Genomic DNA, 26,289 nt, shown 5'->3' with positions numbered 1-26,289 from the left:
CATGTCCGTCGCTTTCATCTCTGACACATTATATCAAATTAAATCATCCACGGACAGAGCAGCATACCAAGCCTTGCCCAGTTTAGGAATAAGGATGGGAAATAAAAAGTAGAAGAGATGGAATATTAGGCTAAATTCTGACCCCCTTTCTGTCGACCAATGGGCGTCTTCATGGGAATAAGATACTGTCCTTGTCATTCTCAATGCAAAGAGGTATTCATTCGGCCCACTTAAGATAACTACTACTACAACTACTACTACTATCACTTCTCTCTCTCTCTCTCTCTCTCTCTCTCTCTGTCACACACACACACACACACACACACACACACACACACACACACACACACACACACACACACACACACACACACACACACACACACACACACACACACACACACACACACACACACACACACACACACACACACACACACACACACACACACACACACACACACACACACACGTTCAGCTTCAATTTAAATGCAACTATCACTCCCAATTCGTCTCAAACTTTGATATTAACTTCTGAAACTATAATCTTCAAGCACTGAGTAACCCAAGTATTTCCTTTATACTGCGTCTGTATAAGCTTCCTAAGCAGCTACGATGCAGTCTCAACGGAATAAAATCTTCTGGGGTTAACTGAAATGTAGTGCTGGAGTCCAAACTATCACAAGGGGGTGAATGCTGACAATATGAACTCTCTGAGGCTTGAAATCTAAGTCGAATTATATCGTTTGGCGTTAGCTGGTCAGAGGTACTTGAGGTGTCTGGACTAAGGTGGTGGCAGTGAAAATTAAAATGTATAATAGCACAATATGCTCATTGGATAAATCATCACCACCATCATCATCATCATCATCATCATCATCATCATCGTCATCGTTATATCAGCAACATATATTCACAAAAAGGCAAGTAAGGAAGAAGGAGAACACACACATCAACACATCTTAGCTGTCACTCAGCCTCACTATCTGCTGGCCAACAACACCTCCCTTGCCTACCACACACTCCTGCTCACCACACCACCACATCTCCCTTGACCACCACACTCTCCTGCCCACCAAACCATCACACCTACCTTTACCACCACACACTCCTGCTCACCACACCACCACACCTCCCTTGACCACCACACTCTCCTGCCCACCAAACCATCACACCTACCTTTACCACCACACTTTCCTGCCCACCGCACCACCACACCTCCCCTGCCCACCACACTCTCCTGCCCTTCGCACCACCACACTCTCCTGCCTTTCGCACCACCACACCTCCCCTGACCACCACACTCGCTTGCCCACCGCACCACCACACCTCCCCAGCCCACCACACTCTCCTGCCCTCCGCACCACCACACCACCCCTGCCCACAACAGTCTCCTGCCCTTTACACCACCACACCTCCCCTGACCACCACACTCGCCTGCCCACCGCACCACCACACCTTCCTCCTCCTCACTCTCATGCCCACCACACCACACCACCTCCCTCAACAGTGTCCTGCCCACCGCAACACCACACCTTCCCTGACCACCACACTCTCCTGCCCACCACACCTTCCTGCCCACCACACCACCACACATTCCCTGACTTCCACCACAGCAGCATCTCCATTAATCACAGACTGTGGCCATTCTTATATAATTTATATATATATATATATATATATATATATATATATATATATATATATATATATATATATATATATATATATATATATATATATATATATATATATATATATATATATATATGGTATATATATATATATATGGTATATATAAATATATATATATATATATATATATATATATATATATATGGTATATATATATATATATATATATATATATATATATATATATATATATATATATATATATATATATATATATATATATATATATATATATATATATATATATATATATATATATATATATATATATATATATATATATATATATATATATATATATATATATATATATATATATATATATATATATATATATATATATATATATATATATATATATATATATATATTTATCCAGAAGATGAATAGAGGAAGGAAAACTAATTTAATAAAGAAAATAGCTCATACAGCAGATTTCAGGTGTCCTCCATTCATGAAAAGGCGGATGGAAATAGAATGTGTGGTAATGTGTGATAATGTGCATGTAGTGTGGTGTAGACATTTGGAGGGAGAGGTTTATGAAAGTATTCTGGTCAACTTTCCGTGTTAGTGATAGTCAGAAAAAGGTCAGCAAAGGGGATGGTCAGGAGCTAGTTCTGAGGGCTAGTGAAACAGGAGCTCCAGCTCTCCCTGTCACAAGCTTTCTCATCCCCCTCAGGAGTACTGTCCTGATCGGATGGAGCTACAGCCTACTCCCTATATGCTTTTTATCCTCCAGAGCACAGTATCTCTGACCAGCTCTCTCCCCCCCCCCTCTCTCTCTCTGTCTCTCTCTCTCTCACACACACACACACACTAGGAAGCGGAGGAGGTTGGCATCAACGAAACCCCCCCCCCCAAAAAAAAAAAGAACCTGTCGTTGCCGCTGAATACTATAGCCAATGGGAGGGGACGACTTTTCACCGTATCTGATCTTTTCCTCTGTCTTTTGTGTTCATACTTCCGTTTTTTTCCTCTATTTCTTTTCATTTCGCTCTAAATCTTCCTTTCCCTGCTCTTCATTCACCTCTTCTGCTCCTTTCTCTTTATTACTCACGTCTACCCATTTTATACTTCGAAGACGCTCTCCTTTTGTTGTATCTAGTTTCCCCGGTCTGTGCTCGGTGAAGTGGTTTGTATAACTGGCGAAGGCACTATTTCACTGAAGAAGCAAGATTTCTCATTTGATTGTAATTTCCTTATGAGCGTGATTTCCTATTTTCCCACTGTAATTGTGCTGCTGCTGTTGTTTTTTTCTTTTCGCCATTTGTTCCTCTTAACCTTTCTTCATTACGTTGCTAGCAGTAGTTTCGATAATTCATCAGTGAATCTATTTTTCTTACTGGTTTCACTCTTTTTTTTTTTTTTATCTGATATAAATTTTCCTGTATTTGAGGCGATATCGAATCGAAATTGTTTCTGCACTACAATTTTTCCGGACTCAATATCGCGTACATTCTTCTTTTTTGCACACATACATCATAACTATTTTTTACACTGATTTTTTTTTTTTTCAACTTCATAACACTCCATACCTTGGCAGTCCATGTACACCCATTAAAAAAAAAATAATAAGCGTCCACACCGAAAGTGTGGAACGTGATCGAGAGAGCAAGCGAGCAAGTCAGGCAGTGCTGAATATTGTCTCATGTGGCTCATCATCTTCCTCTGATTTCCTGACCTGAAAATACTAAAAAGAGGTTATTAGATTACTCTAAAAATATTCCCTCACACGTCCAAAACCAATACTCCTCTTGTATTAATTTTAGGTCTAGGGCATAGGACCTACCAGGTTAATAATGACTTTGTTTTTTGCGCACTCACAATAATTACCTTCATCAAATCTCTCGGTGCGCTCCGATTCGAATCAGAAATCAGAAATTCAAAGTTCCTTTCGTCGATCAGGGTATTGTATTAGTATGACTCGGATTCAGCCAAAAATTCCCCCCCCCCCAAAAAAAAAAAAATCCAAACAAAAGGTATTATTTGTTTTGAAAACGCAAAACCTGGTTGCTCTCAGCAATCGTCGGACAATACTGCTGCACTACTCACGCAACCTTGGCCCGTTACTTCTTGCCCAACCGGCTGTAATGTTAACCTGTCTTATAAAAAAATCGTTTCCTCGATTTAGGGAAAAACTATTGGGAATTACGGATGGTCTATGAAATGAATGTAATTGAGGATTTTTATGCGATTTCCAAATTGGTGTCAATCTTTCTTGTATCTTCAAAATTGGCTGAGATATCCAAAAAAGTTCGCTACAGTACTACAGAGTTTTCCTCCCGACGCCTGCCCCCACTACTTGCTGATGCGATAAATCTTTTGCTCGGGTACATATGTCGGGCGTCCAAACTGTGACTAAATTTAATGTTCTCGCTCGCCTCGCTCGCTTGAACAATTATCGAGTGGAAAGCGCTCGTTAAGTCAAGAAATCAGTTTTCTGTATTGTCGCAGTAAGCACTCGGTAAAAAAAAAAAAAAAGAAAAAAAGAAAGAAAGAAAGAAGGAAAGAAAGAAAGAAAAAAAGTATCTCTAACCAAAGAAAATAAATAATGAGTAACATTTACTTAAGAATAATACAGTTTGAAGTTTCAGAAGCCTAGTACTATGAGGGGAAAAATCTTCAATGGTGCTACTGTGTGACTGAAAAGAGTCATTAAAAAATTTTTATACAAGATGTTCAGTTATACTTGTCATAGCCCCTTTATTTTTACAATTTTACCAATATTGGGGGTTGCTTTACTCTCCAGTTTCTTGGCCATCTTTTAAGATACAAATAGATATAAAAAAAGCAAATTAGTCATAGTCTTTAGTAAGTCGATAAGTCGATATATACATTTAAATTATATATGATATGCAGATAATAAATATAATAAATAATATATATCCATATACGAGTATATGTACATATGTATATCTGTATATTCAGCTAGACATCCTCTCCCTGCAGGCCTGAAATCCGTGCTAGAAAAGATGCATGCCACAGATGCACGGCATCAGGGCCATATGTAATGGTAAGGTGCAGAGGACCGAGGCTTGGGTGGCCAGGCCTGCTTCATCAACCATTCCATGCCTGACACACGTCCACACCACTCGTCATACCCAGCGGCAACACACCACGCTCGCCTTGCAGCCCTCTCTCGCGTCCTGCCTGCCAATACCTACAGATATTGTCATTTGGGCAAGAGCTGATTGCGGTAGGAAGGTGGCGCGGCTGGCAAAAGCCTGGAAAGACAGGAATTCTGTGTGTTACAAAGCCACGTGTACAGCAAGCCTGTATGCACATGGACTTAGAAGACATTGATACATCTACCTTAGATATTTATTTTTTATATTACATCTTCGGACCTGGTGTTCTAATGGTAAAATACACCAGTGAGAGTGAAAGAAATGCCTTAGGCGGAACGGTTTGAACTGGAGCTTCGACTAAGTCTATGCTTTCAACTGTGTAGGTGGGGCTCATTCTGTTAATTATGGCCAATTAATTATTGGTTCAGTGCAGGGTCTTATCTTTCCACTGGTGAGTATACGCTGTCTTGAGATAAGGTACTGTATCAAAGGAGGTAGTCTTTTGTTGGGAAGGACTAATATCCACCTTGCATATCCTGCCTGATACTGGAACCGTGAATAAGCGGTGGGCACTCTAACGACTAGCGTACTAATAGTAAGTGCCTGATAATCAAAGCAGAAGTAGAAAAATGTTTGTCTGTCTTGTGGTGCTGGGTTAAATTCTTGAAACAATTGTGGTTATGTTGGTAACAAAAAATTGGCAATTGGACTGGTGGTCAGTTTTAAGGACAACACTAATATAATGAAAAATGTGATGTATTTGTGGAAAAAAAAAAAACAGTTTAGAAAATGCAATAACAGCGTAATGCATGCCTGGAGCTGATGTTATGACTTGGCCATTTTGTTAATACACTTCCGCTCCGACGTCACGTAAAAGCAACGTCAACTAAAACAAACACGGCATGCAGGATATTACCTTGGTGTTGAGAGATTCAGGCAAATGCCATTATCCTGTAAACACTTACAGTATATCGACTGTGTTTTGGTTAGATATGAGTGCCTTAAATAATTTAGCATTGCGGAATTAATGAGGTTGCGATTGAAAGTGGTAAAAGAAATACTCTGAGATGGTTTGTCCTTTTAGAGAAGATAGAAAAGAAAGACAGACTATGATAGTGTATATGAATGAGGAGAGGCAGAGGGGAAAGAGGAAACCATAGTTGAGATGGGGGGATGGAGTAAAGACATATGAGAGAGGAGGGTGTGATGTGGAAGTAGGACAGACAAAGGGCAGGGGAGAGGGTGATGCGGAGGCGACATGTTTGTAGCCACACCTTAACGGGATCATTGCGTCTGTTTATAGATAGAGAAACAGATACTTTAGGTCAGGTCTGGGTCAAGGTCTGGTTAGATAATTAATGTCAGGCTAGTCCGGTCACACAAAATAATTTACCGTGTACTGGGAAGGCCAAGAATCCAAGCCATACAACAATTCTATTATGTAACAGTTTCAGTTCCATAACATCTGTTTTGATAATTGTACCACAGGTTACTTAAAATGATCCGAGGGAGAACCTCTACTAGTGAAGTTGCTAATGAAGTCCACGTAAAAATCTTTCCTATCTGCATTAACTGTCCTCTTCTCTTTTCTTCCTGCTTTATCTTCCTTTCTCTCACATCTTCCTTCCCTTTACCTGTGGTTTCCTCCCTGCTCCCGCTACTGCAGTGGTTTCCAACCTTTTCTAATTCTTGCCCCCCCCCGCACTGAATGACACGTTCCCTGCGCCCTCCTTCCTCCAATGCTGTATTTTACTGGCATGGTTGGCACATGTCAATAAATATCATAGATTCTTAATCTTTGAAATTGTTTATATATTCAGGTAACTAGATTTCTTTTTCATATCTGAAATATTTTCTCCATATTTAGAAATTACTGAATTCCATCATAATTTAAAGTTTTCAAATATAATTACCCTCTTTATCAAGCCTTCGCGCCCCCGCAGGCAGCCCTTCGTGCCCCCCTAGGGGGGCGCGCCCCACAGGTTGGAAACCACTGCGCTAGTGTCTCCTGGGACGAGGTATTAGTAACACCTCCTTTCTGTTTACTTTTTATTTCTCTCATCAGTAGCTTCTTTTCACCTATAGCATGTTTTCCATCTCTTCTCTGTATGTTTTCTATTCTCAGACCTCCTTTCTCTCCATCTCCCCCTGTTTCCTTCTCTCCTTCCTTTCCATCTCTCCTCTTCTCTGCCAGTGTCTCTCGGGACAAGGCAGTATTCAGTGGACTAACACCCATCCTCCACCATCATTGTCTTCTGACACTGCACGTCTCTTCTCTTCGTTTTCTTTTCTTCTCTTTCCTTCTTCTTTTCTATCTTGTTTTCTTTATTTTTTCTCTTGTCTCTTCATTTCCCTTTCTTCTTTCTCTTCTTCCGTCTCCTCTTTGAGACTTCTTTCCTTTTAGCCTGAAAATATCTCTCCCTTGTACTCATTCAGACCTGCCAGATTCATATTGTTCAAATAGTCCATACTCTCTTATTGCTTTCTTTTCTACTGCCTTATTTTTTATCCCCTTCTTTCTCCGCCTCTCCCATTTTCTCTCTTAGGTCCTTCTAATAACTCTGTTATTACTTTCCTTTTTTCATCCTCTACTGCACGTCTCCTCTCCCCCCCCCCTCTCTCTCTCTCTTCTCTCTGTCTCTCCCTTGTTTGTCTATGTTTTCTCTCTATGTTCGTCTATTACGTTCTTTTCGTTTTTCCCTTTGTCCCCCTGCCCTCTTCTTTCCTTTTTTTTACATCACCCTCCCCCTCTTTCTTTTTTCTTCATTTCCTCTGCTGACTCTTCTGTTGTTCACTTCGTCGTCTCTCTTTTCTGCTCCATTTCTTTTTCTTCCTATTTTCTTAAAAACTCAGCGAGCAAACACACTTGCTTAACCATCAATATTTGCTTTATATTTCTCGATTACTCCTTTCGTTTTTTCTTTTCTGTTTCCTCTTCCTTCTTCCCTCTTACTTTCTTTTCCATCTCCTCTTTTCTTCCTTTTCTTCTGTTTCCCCCTTTACTCTTCTCGCTTCTTCCTTCTTCTTTCTGTATTTTCTCCTCATAACTTTTTCTTTCTCTTACATTTCCTCCCTCTCTCTTCCTGCTCCTCCTCTTCTGTCTTCTCACATTTCTGGGCTATCAATACTGTCCTTTTTCATCTTCTGTTCCAAATCTCATATACTTTTTCGTTCTCCTCCATATCCTCCTCTGTTGTGTCTAATTTTCTGTCCATATATCTAAAACCTCTATTCTTTTTAACCCGTATTTTTGGTGGTAAGTGGTGACGCCCATCGTCCACCCACTTGATATAATGCTGTCGACTACCTTCCCCATTCACATTCTGTCTCTGTGTCTACCCTTCCCTTATCCTACTTCTCCCTTTCCTACTTGCTACATTTTGTTATTTCTCCTTTCACTTCTGGTTACTTTGAATGAGTGTCAAGATCGATGGTTTCCTTTAACCCAAGAAATAACTTACAGCGCTGGGTGGTAACTATATAACAAACTTACGGAGTGAAATGGAGCCTGCTATTGTGTCCCTGTTAACCGGGTAGAAAGGCACAAATGCGACGTCCACCCAGGAACCAAGCTGATTCATCGAGCCCCGCTGTGGTGAGGCGCTGTCAGCCACAAGGAAATATAGGCTCACTTTACGGGACAACCCAGCAGGGGCGGTTGCTTACCTGCAGTTGATAGATTTTCTCGTCAAGACAGACGAGTTGATTAACAACAAATAATCCCTCATCTCTTTCCTCATTCTTTTTTTTCTTTCCTTCATTCTCATTTTCCTTGTTTTATCACCTTGTTAATCTCTTCCTCTGTATTCTTATTTTCTCTTCCTGCAGATTTTCGTTGTTGCCTCAGGTGTATATTTTTGTTGTTCTGACTACTTCGTATTCACATCTCTCGTGTTAATATGCAGATAAATTGGACTGACCATTGTACCCAAAGTGATACTTGTTTATGATTTCATTAATGTGAACATAAGTAATCACAACCAATATCATCCTAACTATATTCCCTACTGAAAGTCGGTGTGTAAGAGAGCCAGACATAGAAACCGGTAATTACAAGAGAAGGAAAAACCAGAGACTGAATGCCCAGTAAGACAGGCCACACATCCATTAATTTTTCTTTTCAAGTCTTCAGAATCCTTGGCTCCACCCAACAGGCCATCCATCCATCCGTGGAACAAAGATAAATCCGTGAATTGCGAAGAAGAAATGGGCTGTAACCCATTTCATGTTTTTTCAGTACAGATTTCGTCAGGTATCTTGCACCTTCGACTACCATATATCTTTTTTTTTTTTTTTTTTTTTCATTCACCTGCAGTATCCATCCATCCATCATCTCAATGTTTTACACTTCCTGCTACCCTGAAGCTCACTCATAATAAGTATATACCCTTTTCTCCGTTCTATTCACATTCACCTCATCTTTGTGACCAGACCATTTAAACTCTCTTCTATCCTTTGATCAACAGAGTTCCTTAGTCCACATCTATCCTCTTCATCCTTTGCAGCCCACATATAGCCCTGCAAGACCCCGTGTCTACTGAACTCACTTTTGATGTTAAACATACATGGCACCTGCAATTACTAACACACCTTTTTGCAGTCTTTTTGTGGTACTCTGTATCAAAGCCTTCGTAGGACATTCATCTAGCTATTGGCAGACGCTTTAATCCCGTAAGGGGTGGCTGCAAACAAATCGCCTCCATGTCCCCCGCCGTTTCAGTGCTCGGCTCCCAGCTCACCCCCCCCTCTCTCATACACCTCTTTACTTCATCCCTCCATCTCATCCTTGGCCTCTCCCACCCTCTCCCCCCTCCACCTCACAGACATACACTCTCCTCGTCAGTCTTTCACTCTCCATCCTCTCCATATGGCCAAACCACCTCAGTGTATTTCTCCTGACACTTCCTTTCACATCCATATCCATACCACAACGCTTCTTCACATCCGCATTTGTCAGTCTGCCTCTTCATGTGACTCCACATGCTCCTCTCATATAACTCATTTCCACTGCTCTCGCTCTTGACTTGTGTCCCCTCAACAACGGCCAAGCTTCACTTCCATACGTTAGAGCTGGTATCACAATACTATCATGTAGTAACTTTTTCACTTCCATGCTTACTTAGGGGTACTACTTTAATATCCCTAGGCCATTTTGTCATACCCCTGATTCATACAATATCTCTTTTGCATCATAGTACCAGGGTATTTATACTCTTCAAAAGAATTTAGACTCTCTCACCAAATACCAAAACACCACTTCGTGAGTAAACTCTTTCAGCAACCAATGTTTTACTTGTATCTCCATATATTCCTAGATCATGACGCTCACAAATATTTATAAAACTCAAATATTCTGTAAAGATTCTAGTCACCAGTGGCAAGCAACAGAGCATCATCAGCATACAAGAAATCTGAAATATTCCACCCCAGGCTGCTCATCACGAGCGTCATCTCTGTCACAGCAACTCTTGATTTAACATCTCATAACCCGTCACATCCTGAAGAACATGAGGATATCGCACACCTTGTCTCACTCCAATACTAATGTTGCTTGAACTAGTCTGAATTAGCCTATACACACACTCTCTCTCTCTCTCTCTCTCTCTCTCTCTCTCTCTCTCTCTCTCTCTCTCTCTCTCTTTCTCAGTCTAAGGTATACCGGTATATGATATTCAAGACTTGAAAATCTTTCCTGTACACGGTTCTGCACACAGGGAGAGGACCTGATTTCAATTTCTGGTGCCTCTGTCAGAAAATGAGAACGTGTACTGATTGCTAAGCTTACATGTTTAGCTGTTCATATTGTGTAGACCGCCAGTGTGGCAGGTGGAGTAGGGGGCTGGCGAGGCCCTGAATTAATAACGGCTAATTGTTGCACCTTGTCCCGGTCTTGCCGGATTAATTAATTTGCGTGGATAATGCTGGGACGGGGAAGGAGCACAACTGTGTTATGGATGCGACGCCAACGGCTCTCTGCTTCAAATATGTGAATATAATGTGACGCGAGGTGGCAGAAGCGAGAAAGGCTGCGTGGGAGGACGCGGAGGATATGGTTGGACAAGTTTTTGTTTCGCACAGACAGGTGTACACACGCACGCACGCACGCACGCACGCACGCACGCACACACACACACACACACACACACACACACACACACACACACACACACACACACACACACACACACACACACACACACACACACACACACACACACACACACACACACACACACACACACACACACACACACACACACACACACACACACACACACACACACACACACACATTCATACATACATGCATACAGTATCTCTCTCTCTCTCTCTCTCTCTCTCTCTCTCTCTCTCTCTATCTATCTATCTATCTATCTATCTATATATATATATATATATATATATATATATATATATATATAAATACTGTATCAATGTTGCATTCCTTTTCTTGCCCATTCATGAGCGTAGAGACTGGGGTCAGGATACTCAGTCCAAACAAGGCAAGTTCATACTTTGAAGGCGATTGTAAATACCATTTTTCTCTGAGTTGCATCAAATGATTAGTAAACCCCAACCGTCCCTCAGTGTAATCTTTCATGTTCCCATCCTGCTAGGGCGCCTTAACCCACTACACTACATCATACATTCATATAATTAAATGGTTACCACGCTACGTACAAAATAGTTTCCGTGGTTACTGGAAACAATTTGAAGCGTCACTTAACCCAGTGTCGCTTGCAAGTGGCTCTGCATTCAGTGAATAGATGGCGGGCACCAAGTGAAAAACATGGTACATGCTGCTCATTTCGGACATTCAGAGCGAGTGACCAGTGGCCATTTTCTTGAGCCGCATTATCTGAGTTATAAACCCACCCGGTCCTCGGACTTAAACTGCTTGATTCCTCGTTTCGTTGGAATACCTTAACCCACTAGCCCACCAGGCGTCCGCTGGATTGTTGTATGATCTCTGTTCAATTTACTTGGTGGTTTCCTTGTTACAGAAAGTCATTCATCTCGTTATTCAGTGTAGTGTCATCTAAAGGCAGCAGTAAAACGAGTGAGTGGATGGTAGGCGCCACTACTTGCGAAGTTCCCGACATTAAAAATATTTACCCTTGAAATGCGAGGTCGTACGTGTTTATTTATACAAGGTGCGGGAACCTCTCAGGCTCCCTCAGTGTGTGGTTCATTCAGCCGCCACTGCGACACACATGCTGCCCTAAGACTGTCTTCATTACACTCGGGCCTCCGTCACATGTGGCACAACTTACTAACTTTATAAACCCTACAACTTTTTTACTGGTGTGGCAGCCTCGCTGATGACGGTGACGGCTGAGGCTTGAGAGATGGAGCCTTCACTCTTATGTCAACGGCTCTTAAAGCACAGCATAGGATATGGAAGTAAGTCAAGCTAATGTGCTCGACACAATGTAAGGGGAAATTCTATCTATCTATTGCCAGACGCCTTGGGAAATTACCCAAGATTAAAGTGATACATAGCTGTAAATACGTAATACCTTCATTTATGATGTGTTATTTTAGTATATTTTTGGTGTCTTCATACGTTTTAATTCAAATGAGAAAATATTTCCTCCTCTGATAGGATTAGTGAAGGCTGTCTAACTCCCTCCACTTTAAAAAGTTTTTCCAAAGCCGAAGACATTTGCCTTGAAAGGGAAGGAAGGAGAAAGAAAGTCAGCTGATGAAAGGAGGCGTTAAGACAGAACGAGGAAAACGGGAATAATCTAGGATAATGTGAACTTCAATAAAACATAAAGAAGGGAAGTTATCCAAGACTGATGTTACAAATGGATGGATTTTTATTTTTTTATTTTTTTAACTTTGTCAAACTACGTCTACGGTATTGGCAGTCGTAGAGTAGGCCAACCCCCGCTCTGTCTGGCCAAGCAGTCCCGTCAGCCACAGCAAACAACCGCCTTTGCAAGGCCATCCTATACAATGAACCGATGTTCCCATATAGTGGACAGCCCTCCGCCATAACGAGGCGTGGGGAAGACAGTGAGTCTGGTCCATGGATGGACGCGGCATTTGAGTCTCCCCATCCACTTAACAGGGGCACATAGTAGGTTGAACATCACTCCGGTATTTGGTTACATGGTTACCACCCAGCAGGCTTGTATATTTTTTCTTGTATTACAGGAACTCTTTAGGCTTGTCACTCAGTGTCGAGTCAGTTTAGCAGGAAGTAGGCAGCACTACATCAAGTAAGTGAATGATGATTACCATCACACTAATTTTATTACTGCGGCTACCATACAATCTTATGATGCTTAGGGGAGGTTCTCTTGTAACGAACGGGTTAATAAAAGATTAAATCCAGTCACTCCAGTTTGGAAATCTTCTCCATTGCTAGCTAAAATCATTAGAAATATCAAATACTCAATATAAAGGACGTTATATTATGATTGTAGGGGTTAACACTGTGCACATCCTGCTGCGAAAATGAAATAATGAACGTGGCAGTTATCAGTGAAAAGCTGCACAAAGCTTTCAGGATTCTTTAGGTCTTTAGCGCTCCCACCGATTAATTCATGCGGTGATGAATTGATAGTGCAGTGAGAAAAGTGAATTACCAGTTGATGTGGCGTGGGGGGAGGCGGTGGCTCAATCGGTAGAGAGTTGGCCTGCAGTCCTGACGGACCCGGGTTCAAATCCCGCTGAGGCAGGGAACGGTTTAAGGATTTGAATTTCATAAAATCAGACTTTACAGATCTACCAGAAGACCCGCCGACTTGTCGTAAAAATACCCCCGCTAATACCAATACATCAGTCCTATATGAGACAGCCCTAGCATGTATTCAGTATGGACGATGGGTGTTAGCGCCGAAGTGGTGACATGTAGAGGTGTGCGGTACGTAGGAGGACTACTGGGCCTTGAAATCAGGCTGTGAAGCCTATGCCCAGAGTCGGTCACATAAAAAAAAAAAAAAAAAGAATACCGTGAGATCCTTTTAGCTCATGGACATCATAATGGTTTTATTTATGCTGGTAGCAAGTGATTTTTTTCTTTTTAAGATTATGGAAACGCAGTATCGAGAAGGCTAAGAAAGCTAACCCCTCAAGTCTGAAATGATTCTAAGTTGAAGAATTTGTCTAAGTGTATCAAGAACATAAACGAGAGAGATTACTGCGCAGAAAACAGTTACGTAAAACACAAAATGCTAGTAAAAACAATGTGACTCTCTGATTTGATGCACTTTCTTAATACGAACCACCGTTTACTTTTCCTTCGCACAATCCTACCAGTTACGGACAATAAGAGCGCGATATTGCCGACTTAAGGAGCTTTGTTCCCAAGTCCCCTCTTCCTCACAGCCGTTCCATGTCTCGCAAAACTGTCTCTCGTGTGTGACTTGCTAAGCATAATCCAAATGTATATTGCGTGAGGGTCAAAAAGAGCAACCTGGATTTTGGAGATGAGCGGCAAGTAATGTGACTCTAAATTGTTTACGTTTACACAGAATGCCTTGGTAGGAGACAAAGGCACAGGGTGAAGTGGGAGATAGGTATGAGTAAGGACCGTAATATTTTAACTGAGAGCCTAAAGATGTATGTAATTCCTAATTAATGACTGAGTTTCCAGCCATTTGGGAATGGTTATTGGTTAGACAGCATTCTAGCCTCGACTAGGCCTACTTCACATAACGCAGTCAACAACACCGAGATGATAGGTCAAACTTTGTATTTTACATTATGTCTTCCAGTAACAGTATCAAATATTGGAGATTTGACTTCCCTTTTGAGATCCCTGGGGCATAATAATACTTCTTTTTGACAGAATGAAGAGGCAAAGTTCATCCATCCATCCATCCATCATGCAATCCTACGTTGCCCCATGAGGAGCGTAGGAGCTTGGGGCTAGGCAAATTGGTCCTGACATTTAAGATGAGAGTGACCAGCCTCACTCATCCCTGAGTGGCATTACGTGAGCAAAAAACCCCAACCACCCCTTTTGATATAAACCTTCACCGGCTCAATCCGACTGGAGCGCATAATTACCCACTAAACCACCAGGCGCCAAAATTTGGTTTCCTGAAGAACTATACTTCAGTGCTGAACCCATGCTAGTTATACTCTTTCGCCTCCGTCTGTCAAGTTGTACCTTTCCTTCTTGCTGGAAGTTTGTTCTTTTTTCAGCCTGTCCCGAAGAAGGGTGACCGTTCCCATCCATCTACCTATCGCCTATTTGCATTTATATCTTGTATTTCTAACATTTTCGAATACATTCTTATTTATTTTTAAACACTATTCTTACTATAGCTTTCTTCGAGATCGCCAGTATAGATACTGCCATGGACATTCCACTCTTGTCCTCACCTTGTTCTCTTACTCCTGGTCATCATTCTTTCTGGACTTTGGAGGAAGCTTTGCTGTTGCACTTGTCATCTCAAAGGCTTTCGACCGAGTCTGGTATAAATCGTTAATTTCCACGCTGCCCTCTAACGGTCTATTCTTCTATCTGTGCGTTATCTCTAGCTTCCTTTTTGGCTGCTGCATGGGTGCTGTTATGACCAATCACTGTTCTTCTTCCAGAGCTACAGTACGTGTAATGGTGTTCCTCAGGGTTCTGTCGCGTCACTAGTTCTCTTCCTTATTGTCATCAATAATCTTCTGAGTTGCGCATCTCACCCTGTCCACTCATACGCTGGTGACTCCACCTCTCCATCTGCTTCTCACGGCTTCCATCTCAGTAGTTAATTCAGCAATCACAGGATGAGGTTTTGACACCATTTTCTAACCTGGCTCATATTTCTGATTCCGGTAAAAGAAAACTTGTTCTTTAATGCATCCAAAACTCAGTTCCTACGTCTGTTCTCAGGTCAAAATCTTGTGCTGGAGAGTCCTTTAATATTCAGCATTATGCAACTTAATCTTTTATCTCCTTTCAGCATCCACTGTGTCCCGGGACCTGTCATGGAAAGATCCCATTAATTTTCTTGCAAAATTTGCTTCTAAGTGATTACGTGTGCTAAACCGTTTCCGTGCTTTCTTTAACACAGCTGTTGCTCTCGGTCAGGGTCGTTATTCACCCTCGTATGGAGTACAACTCGCCATGTGTGGTTCGGTTCCCTAAGTACTTGTCTTTTAAACAGGGCGGAATTAAAGTTTTTTTTTTTTTACTCAGCTCCTCTCCTCTTACTAACCTTCTTCAATATCTGTCTCTTTGCTGCATTGCTGAAGTTTCGTATCTTTACTGTCTCTGCTTCAGTGGCCACTGCTCTTCTGAACTGTCTGGATTCATCTCTCCTCCATTACGGCGGATGCGTAGCACCCGACTGATAAGGTACTATCAACCTTTTCTCTCAAACGTTATGATAAAGAACTAATGACACTTTCAGTCACTAATGAATGAAACAGGTCAGCTCTTGAACTGTCATGTTCAGTCTGCATTTCCCTTTGTCTATGACCTCCACTTTATTAAAGGCACTGTGTCCAGACATCTTGAAAGGAGTTGATGTTAAATTATTATTATTATTTTTTGTCTTGGCGGGAATAACTTTGCATGTTTCAATCCTATGGTTCCCTCTGCTATGCATAAACAAAAAATGGAGTAATTTAACATTTCTGTATATTTCATTTTTGCTATATCCTAGCCATCGTAATCAGCTGTGAAAATTTCCACTGAACAGATGTGGTCAAGAAATGTGATTTTTTTTTTTTCGTATTAATATCTCCCGCGTCCTGGGAAGCTACATAAATGAGAGTGACGCTTGTTTAATTTATCCTTACCGTAGGGGAGATGTCCTCCTGATTTAATTTTTTTTAATGTGTCTGATTCTGGGCATAGGCTTCACAGCCTGCTCCCAAGACCCAGTAGTCCTCCTACATTCCGTACACCTCTACATGCCACCACTTCGGCGCTAACACCCACAGTCCATTTTGAATACATGCTAGGGCTGTCTCATACAGGACTGGTGTATTGGTATTAGCGGGGGTAATTGAATGAAATGGCCTGATAATAGTGAGAAAAATAAAGACAAAGATGGAAAAGGTTATATCAGAGATGTATATAACAAATGTTGGTTTATCTTACGGGGAAGAAGGCATAGGTTTATGTTTATCGACTGCGAGAAGGCCATCTATCTTTGTCTCCCATGGTGACTCAGGTCGACAGAAAGAAACTCTCACTGACTGCCATGGTCGACCAGAGATGACTGGCTTTTTGATAATCTTATACTTTTCTCTTCCTGTTTAAGATTTTCAGATACACTCAGCCTTTGCAACAAACATGACTTCTTTATTACAGTAGCACCCTATTAAACATGTTTTGAGCATTGAATATCGTATATATTATATTTTTTCTAAAATTTTGCCCAGTTTCATAAAGAAAAATGTGTAGATAATGTGACATTTCAGTTGGTTCTAAAAAAAAAAAAAATGAATTTTTCACGGCTATACTAGGAGAAAAAAAATCTTTAAATTGTTATAGCATGAATGTAATTTTTCTTTTTTTCGAATTGGCCAAAAAAAAAAAAAAATGGAATGATGGTTGAATCAAGCTCGGCAACCAAAGGGTTAAAAGAAGGACGGTCAGTGAAAGCTAAGTCGCAGTCATTTCACACAACATGGCTTGCTTTAGTTGTTTGACATTCAGATACCCAAATGTACTGCAGGGCGAACAGGGGCAGGAGGGAAACAAATTGAGTCTACGAGTAGGACCGGCGCAAATACTAGGCTCAGGTTCTTCCAGCTGCGTTTAGAACGTGCATCACCGACTCCCACAATAATTTAGTCAGCTATATGTATATGACATCCATTGCGCTGGTCGTTGTCCAACATTCATATTAGAAATTTTTTGAAAATCCAATTTTCGTTACAGCTGTCGTTATTGATCTACAAAACCAACACACACACACACACACACACACCCACACCGCAGAACAATACCTCGTGGTGTAAAGACATAAATCATTTGCAGACAGTACAAATAATGCAATGTACGTCATCGTTTTGAAGGCATTAATGTCGCTTGCTTTGCTCCAAGCTTCCTTTTATGATCATTCATTTCAGGTTTTTATTTTTGTCACCGTTTAACGTCGCCTGCCTGATGCTTCCTCACACCGACCTCGACGCCTCTCACCAGTATCAACAAACCTCAGGGGAGTCGTATTTATCTACTAACAACTTTCCCGCCTCCCTGTCCTGCGGGCAACCCATCACACACTTTTGCCTTGCACGCCAACTTGTGGTGCGTCCTTCCTGCTCTCTGACCATCCCTCCCTCCCTGCCTACCCTCGTCTCCATCCTTGTACTGTAGTTTCTCCTCATTTTGCTTCAGTTTCCAGCATCTGTCTTGGCAGTGATATATTGGTGCATCGTTTCCGAGGGTTTTCTTCTCCGTCATCCTTGCAATCCCACCCTCTACTCTGGTCGAATATCCACTGTTAACCCCGTCTCTCCCCCGCCCCACATTCCCGTTTAACATTAACGTGTTCTAAAATTGTCCATTCTTTATCTTGAATGTTGAGCTCTAATACTATGCACTAGAATATGACGATGATAAAAGAAAAAAAAAATGCAGTGGAAAGGATGTACCGGTAGTACCGCCGTACTCTCTTTTTCTGTCACTGAAGTACACCTACTAAAAAAACTTATCGGCACTTTTGTAGCGTGACAGAATTTGACACACCGGACGATAGATGTGAAAATAAACTGAGTAACCGTGCCAGGTTGGTATCCCTGATTTGCTGAGCCTTAGGTCCTTCTTCACAGTGGCATCAGAGACTTCGTAGCACCGCTTACTGTGTAGTTTGTTTGCTTATTAATTATCTCTGCATTTTACGTTACTGATGTGTACGGCATAAGCCCCATACTGTTTGTGGGTGTATTCATCCTTTTTCATTTTTCTTCTTTTGTTTTCACATTTTTTATTACGTCAGTTTCAGAGAGATGAGAGGCACTGTATGTGGATGGAAGTTGTAATAGGTTGTATGACGACCATTCTATCATTCTGCAAGGCTCTGTACTGGGTCAGTTGTTGCGCATTAATAATGAAAGAGACCTTTTCAATATAGTCAGAAATAATTTAAACTCACTCATTGATGATTCAGCTCAAATTTCACGTATTTCTTTATCTCATTCACGGTCTTTTGGCTGTGAATCATTCAATAGGGACTTCTCTAACTTAACGTTGTGATGCAAAGAAATGAATATACAGCTTAATCCAATGAACACCAAAAGTTTGGCTGATATTCACTCTCGCGCTGATTCACACGCACATTTTAGGGCTTCCATCCACCCTTACTGTATGTGTCGCAGCTGGTTATATTATTACCACCCAGAGCAGTAAACTGTTTCCTGTGTTATAGCAAACCATTTGTTTGTCACACAATAATGACTAACCTGCATGAACTGATTAAAAAAAAAAAAAAATGAAATACAGGATGTTAAAGCAATTGGGCAATACTTAGACGACTGGGAATGGTCACCCATCTTTGGGACAGGCTGAATGAGAGCAAACTTCCAGCAAGAAGGAAACGTACAGGTTGACACAGAAGGCCTTATTGACCACTTACAGTAACGTTAATTTGATGGGAGATATCTGCCGCATGTTTGCCAAGACTAGATCAACTTTGTTTTCTGTAAGTTGCCTGGGGATGACTGCGTGTGTGTGTGAGGGGGGGCGTGTGTGTGTGTGTGTGTGTGTGTGTGTGTGTGTGTGTGTGTGTGTGTGTGTGTGTGTGTGTGTGCGCGTGCGTGGGTGCGTGCGTGTTCGTGCGTGTGCGCACGCGCGAGCAACTTAAATTTCGTACAAGAAAGACAGAATTAGTTGCTAGAAATCTGAGTTAGTCTTTACAGAAAAAAAAAAAAAAAAGAAGGAAAGCCAAATTCAAGATTCATTCACTTCGAAATGTATACACAGAGTATCAGCGACTTGTTTATGGAAGAGTCGCCCATGCCACATAACCTAAACACCGTCGCCACTAACACAACAACCGCTGTATACACTCAGTCCTCCTGCATTTACATAACACTCGCACGGCCACCGACCCCAGAAATGGAATTAACTGACTTGTTTATGAAACCCAGCGTGATAATGAATTGTAACACTTTTGTTATTATTATTATTATAATTGTTATTATTATTATTATTATTATTATTATTAATGTGCAATCGTCACAGAAACTGTAAGGGGGAAAATGAGCAAGTGATGATAACTTTTTGATAATGATACAACCCTATTTCAGTCTTTCTTGTTTTGTGATCATCTGTATTTAATTTCTGGGTCCTTGAAAAACTGTTTTTACCAATAACGCATAAAAGATGTATATTCAGTACTTTATTCTGATCTACGTCTCCCCTTATCTGCCAGCACTGCATTCTGTCGATAAATGTTCACTTCATCCCCAGTTCATTCCTTGATTTACTCTCACCCCTACAGCTTCCTTTGTTCTGTATATCGCTGCACGCACCCTAGCATCATCTCTTTCCACACCTGTTAGCTCTCAAGTGCCCTCTCTTTCCTCGCGTAACTAGCGATAGGTAACGCTTCATTGGCTAACGCTCTCTCTCTCTCTCTCTCTCTCTCTCTCTCTCCTTTTTATTTGTCTTTTTTGGTGTGTGAGGTGGTTGGAGGGATTGTGAATGCAACCCGAATTCTCACTTCACTAACCCTCTTATAATCGCTTTTTTTTTTTTTTTTTTTTTTTTCCAACCAGCTCCTGACAATTTTATACAAAAGGAACTGAAATTACGAGTCTTAGATTTTAAATACTAGTTTCGTAGTAGCAAATTCTCCAGTATTTAAGACCTAGCCAACGTCAAGCGATTGTATTCGCCTAAAAGGGAATCACATAGAGCTAAGGGTGCCAATATTACATTCATCTTGACCGACAGTTCCATGTGACAAAATTTAAGAAAAGGTTAGTGGAGAATCATCAAACTAAATTTTTTCTCTTCCTTCCCCTCCCCCTTTTCCTCTTAACTCCCTTGAAATTCTCTGTTTCTTCGTCTTTTTTTTCCACGTTCCATTTCATCTAATTTCCTGCTGTTATTAATTTTATACTTATTCGTGCATTTATTTTTAGAGTGAAACGTGGAGGACGTTTTTTCCCGCTCAGACTGTTTTGCGTGTATTTTTCCCAGGAGCTTTTTATATATCAACAACTAACTCCACCCTTCCAGTCACTCTCTCTCTCTCTCTCTCTCTCTCTCTCTCTCTCTCTCTCTCTCTCTGCATTAGTATTATGATATTCCTTTACATCTTTTTTCTCTTTTCTAATTCTAATCAAATTATTCCAGATTCTAAGCTTCACTTAAAAGACACAAATCAGATAAATATTTCACACAGCTAACGAATTTATATATAAGCCATAACAAACTCTTATCTTCAGCACTGATGTTGTTTTACAAGTATTCTATCAATAAATCTGATTAGAGCTTTAGAACAAGGAGCAACCAATTTCTATATGCAGTACTTTCATCTAAACCTGACAGAAATTTTCGTCCTTTTGCAGCTTGTTTCCCGTAGCTCGACAGCAAAATAAAAATACTACAGTTCTGCATCCTTTCCATAGCACTCCTTTGTGACTACTGGTATGATCTTGTGTTAATTTCTTTGTCACAGTTTAGCAGTCAAGATGGTGAGATTGCAATTTGAAACCAAATTAAGGTGAAATGAGTATTGTAATAAGTGAATTTTATGGAGCTGATTAAGAGTTCTGGGAGGTCTCTTCTGTTTCAATACTTCCATTTTCCAATCTGTGTTAAGTCTGTAATTGCTTCAGGTTATGTTTTATGAGTCGACTTTAAGTACCCTTAATGAGAGTATCACATGCATTGTATTTTTCGCAACATTTCCCAGGCAACTAGACCTTGGTAGCTATTTTTCCTGGAAACTGCAGCTACAAAAGCCCGTGATACAGTGTCTCCTATAAAGTTGATGAGATAATGTTACTAGTGTTGCCAGGGAAAACTTACTCGGAAAAAAAAAAAAAGTTGCCCGACACCGCCTCAATCCCTTCAGCTTGATGACGTGTTTGTTGGTTTGTTTTTGTGCCTCGATGCTTCCTAAGTTATGGAGAAACCACTTATAGCAAAAAGGTTAAAAGTGGTTGCCATTAATACCCACAAAATAATTGCTTTCCCTCAGCTAAATAAAATGAAAAATAAAATCGATGCACTCCATTGGTCTGAAATTATTAAAGATTATATTTTAGTAAAGTTAGTCAGCCTCATTGAGCTTCTAATTACGGTGTTGAGGCGAGGAGGAAGCAGTAATAGGATTCGCTCCGGCGTCTGTGATCTGGGACGTAAAATATCACAGAGGGCTCAGGAGTATTTTGAAAGGAGGATGTTAACCAATTTGCAGAATAAACAAGTCTCAGTGCGAGTTACTATTACACTGATCTGTGTGTGTGTGTGTGTGTGTGTGTGTGTGTGTGTGTGTGTGTGTGTGTGTGTGTTTCAGTTTAATATTCAGTCTAAAATGAGGAGTGGATGGTAGCCTAATGGTTGAAGATAAACATATACATAGGCAGTCTTACACATAACATAGACTTAAGAGAGTATAGAAATTGGGTCTCTGGCAATGATCAATGCCGCAAGGTCTCTGGGTGTCAAAGAAGTAAACACATACATTGCATTACTTTGTGCAGGTTCGTTTTTGAAGGAGGAAGATGTATGAATAATTCTTTTGAGCAAAGAATGCCGTTGTGGAAAAAAAAAAAAAAAAACGAATATTTGCTAAACTTATGCCTTCAATGCATATAGCTTTCAACTGTTTATGTTCATGAGACAACTTGCGCTGTAGAATTATTATTTGTGTGTAAACGGAAACTTATATATGGTTAAATCGGTTTAATCGTGCTAGGTGGGGGCGCTCACCATCCACTCACTCGATGTAGTGCTGCTCTCGGGTGTCTGCCCTTTCCTCTCCTCCATCCTTCTTTCCTTCCATCCTCTTCTGTCTTTCTTTCCTTCATTCTTTCCTTGTCCTTCTGCCTACAGGTGACTTTACACTCCCTCTTCTGTCTTTCTTTCCTTCATTCTTTCCTCTTCCTTCTGGCTGTAGGTGACTCTACACTGAGTGACAAGCCAAATGGTTTCCTGTGCACCAGGATACCATTTACTACGCTGGGTGGTAACCATATAACCAAATTTTGGCGCCTGGTGGTTTAGTGGATAATTACGGAGCTCCAGTCGGATTGAGCCGGTGAGGGTTTATATCCAAGGGGAAGGTTAGGGTTTATTGCTCACGTAATGCCACTCAGGGATGACTGAGGCTGGTCACTCTCATCTTAAATGTCAGGACCAACTTGCCTAGCCCCGGGCTCCTACGCTCCTTATGGGGCAATGTAGGATTGGATGATGAATGAGTGAATGAAAGCATCGGTTTAATACCGTAGACCATACAGCAAGCTAATTTTATCATCCCATATAAGCGACTGCGACTGTAATCATGTAAACTCATGCTGAGTGTGATATTACAAATACAGTACTAATGAATTGATTACTCAAAATATCATCAGTGCAGTACAGCGAAATAAGAACTACTACTGTGACAGCTTTACTTGGTAAGCTTTTCTCCCGTACTGAGTAATTTATTGGCTTTATTACTTGAGACATAAAAGTTTTACTTGACGATGACTCCACCACATCCCACTCCATTAACTTTCAACGGTAGGAAAAGTATGTAATGGGGGGAAAAGAAGGCCGCCCAAGAAGGCAGAGGAAATAAGGGAGAAGAGGAGGATATAGGCTTAAGTTAATGCCTATCGACTGCACGAAAATTTATAAGGCAAGCAGTCAGCTTTTGTTGTCACAGCCTTCCCACAGAATATGATCAGCATTAGTTGACGTTACATCTAGATCCCAAAACTGAATTGCTCGATAATCAAGAAAACTGGGGAAGTAAACTTTGTCGGAGAGTTGACTGTCCCAAGAATCACATTAGGGTCCGTACACTCGTCGGTTGAGGAAGTTCCCTAACACTTCATCTTCAGCATTCATTTTGCTTATTACACCTTGCCGTCCTCTTCTAAATCCTTCCAATTTCGCCATAGTATGCATAAATAACTCACATGAGGATAGTAACCAGCCATACCCAGAAATTAATAGCTAAGGAGGAAGTGTTATAAAGTTTTCTTAACCGACGAGAATACTGGCCAATGACACAGAGCAGGTCTTGTTAGGAAGGTAAAGCTTCACTTACATTAGAGATTGCGTAACCAAAGAAGGTTTGATCCACATTACACTGAAGCTACAGTTTTCAGATCTTTGGCTTCTTAACATCATCAGACCTTATTATCATCAGCATATTATTAATTACACACACACACACACACACACACACACACACACACACACACACACACACACACACACACACACACACACACACACACACACACACAAATAATATTAATAACAAAAATAAAATAATAATAATGACACTCGTGGCTTTTATTCTTTATATTACATGCCTTTCGCTTCTGTTTCATATGCTCATGGATGATTTAATTTTTTTTTTTCCTGGCAAAAACTTAAAACGTAACCTGAACTCATTCATTTACATGTCTTTTCTGCAGTTTATTTTTGCGGTTACAGGTCGATTTTATTTAGCATAGGAGAGCCCCCGGTGGTAGATGGGTTAATATACTGTAGGCTAATTGCAGCCCCTCCAGTGCAAATAGTCTGTCCTGCACTGAAATAGTCCAACTATAACAAGAATAAATAAAAATCTTGGTACTTCAGGTGAAGAGGCTAATCTAACAACTTTTCATTAGGCTGAACGTTAACCTCTATCTTTTTCTTTCGTAGGAGGGACGCGAACTGGTGAGCCAAGATTCGTGGAGCCCATCCAGAACCTGACAGTGCCCGCCGGCAGAGACGTGAAGCTGACCTGCGTGGTGGACAACCTGGGCTCCTTTAAGGTAGGTCACGTCGCTTCACAATCTGTACCAGTGATTCCTAATGCAGGGATGATGTAAATATACGTGCAGAAGTTTGTTTCCATATATGTATAGAACTGAGAATATCATGTGTTGCCTTTCTGTTAAGAGTGAATATGCATAATCATTAACGGAAGCATTCTTGTAACTCCTTGACACTATTCAGTAAATTGTTTTCCTGGCTCGTTTTATACGATGCCACAGATGCAAATACTACACAGGGCAGAGAGGAAATGAGCTTTAAAGGTGACTATCAGGGACAAAAGTTCTCCGACTATGTCACTACGTGTACTTCACACTTGAGGCTTGTCCGTCATTGTCCATTCTGACGTCTAACATCGACGAGGATAAGGAAATATACCAAGCAGTTTTTACTTTCGCGACTTTAGTCAGTAGAGGAAAGTGAGAAGTACAAAGAGAGAAACATTAAGCAAACTAATGTTCCCAGATATACAGTCTACAAAAAGCGCATCGCGCCATTTATGTTGATTATCATTCCGATGCATGGACGAATTATTGCGATATATGCGCCACTTTGTGGTATAAGTGAAAATATCTCTGTGTTTCTGAGTATTCGAAAAGTCATAGAAGTTTATGATACAGGATGTTTTGTAGTCTGAGATATCAGTATAATAGATTCATCTGTGCCCGAGGAATGTGTTAATTTTCATGTCCATCCAACCTCAGGGGTTCAATATATATTTTTGTTTATAAGGTTATACACATTAGCCTCACTGCATAGAAGTGTGTACAGCTTGGGACAAGTGAACTTGTATATGCACTGTGTCTGACTGGTAACAGATGGACAGCATCCCTTATGTTGTAGCGTTTATAATTTATGTCCATTTGCAACAGTAACTGTGGTTGGTTATCATTGTCTAATTTGTATTAATTTGGATAACTGAATTAACATTAAACGAAAAACTATTCCAGTATGTAGCCCCAGTAACTTGGTTGAAAATATCAATCCTGCGATAATACTGAAATGAAAATTACGGTATCGTTTTTTCACTGACACTGTCCTATTCCCTACCTGGAAACTCGAACTGGTTGTCATGACTCATATCTACTAATCCATATGCATCTCTTCATCGACTCTATAAAGAACAAGGTAAATACTTCATGAAACTTGACATACACATAAAACCGGCCAGCCTGAACCCAACTGTAGTTCACCCACCTGTATGATCTAATCCATGAATGACGCAAAGAAATGTTTGTCGGAAAGTAACCAGTTTTTCTGAACGGCAGGTTTATAATTACATGTTATAAGAACAATGATAATTTGGGCACAGACTTACAGTAAGAAAAGGTACAGATTCTCTTCAATATTTCTACCATTTTCCACCATGTATTTCGAAATTACCGATTTAACTACCGTACGACATAACGACTTTAGGAAAGACACTGCTGATGTAAATTTTAAATAGAAAAAGACCAGATTTATAAATCACAATATGAAACGAACACAGAATGAACTTTCTCTGCCTTGACTAATATATGATGACATTCAATGTGTTTTGAGAACAAATAATAATACTCCAAATACTAAAGTTATTATCAACATACGTTTATTGAAATACACCCTATCCTACATTACCCTCCTTCC

General features: G+C 40.7%; 1 protein-coding gene across 1 annotated transcript in view; it reads left to right on the top strand.

The window, feature by feature from the left end:
- LOC145406446 (lachesin-like) overlaps positions 1-26,289 on the top strand; it is a 334,573-nt gene that overhangs the window by 141,174 nt on the left and 167,110 nt on the right. Inside the window, exon 2 of the mRNA XM_080277601.1 lies at positions 24,550-24,662. Within this exon, the coding sequence (XP_080133727.1) occupies positions 24,550-24,662 (113 nt within the window). The remainder of the gene's footprint in view (positions 1-24,549; positions 24,663-26,289) is intronic.

Source organism: Coenobita brevimanus, chromosome 70, assembly GCF_032717465.1.
Source record: "Coenobita brevimanus isolate Jiangsu-jjx chromosome 70, ASM3271746v2, whole genome shotgun sequence".
In the NCBI taxonomy this organism is placed as follows: Eukaryota; Metazoa; Arthropoda; class Malacostraca; order Decapoda; family Coenobitidae; genus Coenobita; species Coenobita brevimanus.
This window is presented reverse-complemented; position numbering and strand designations above follow the sequence as displayed.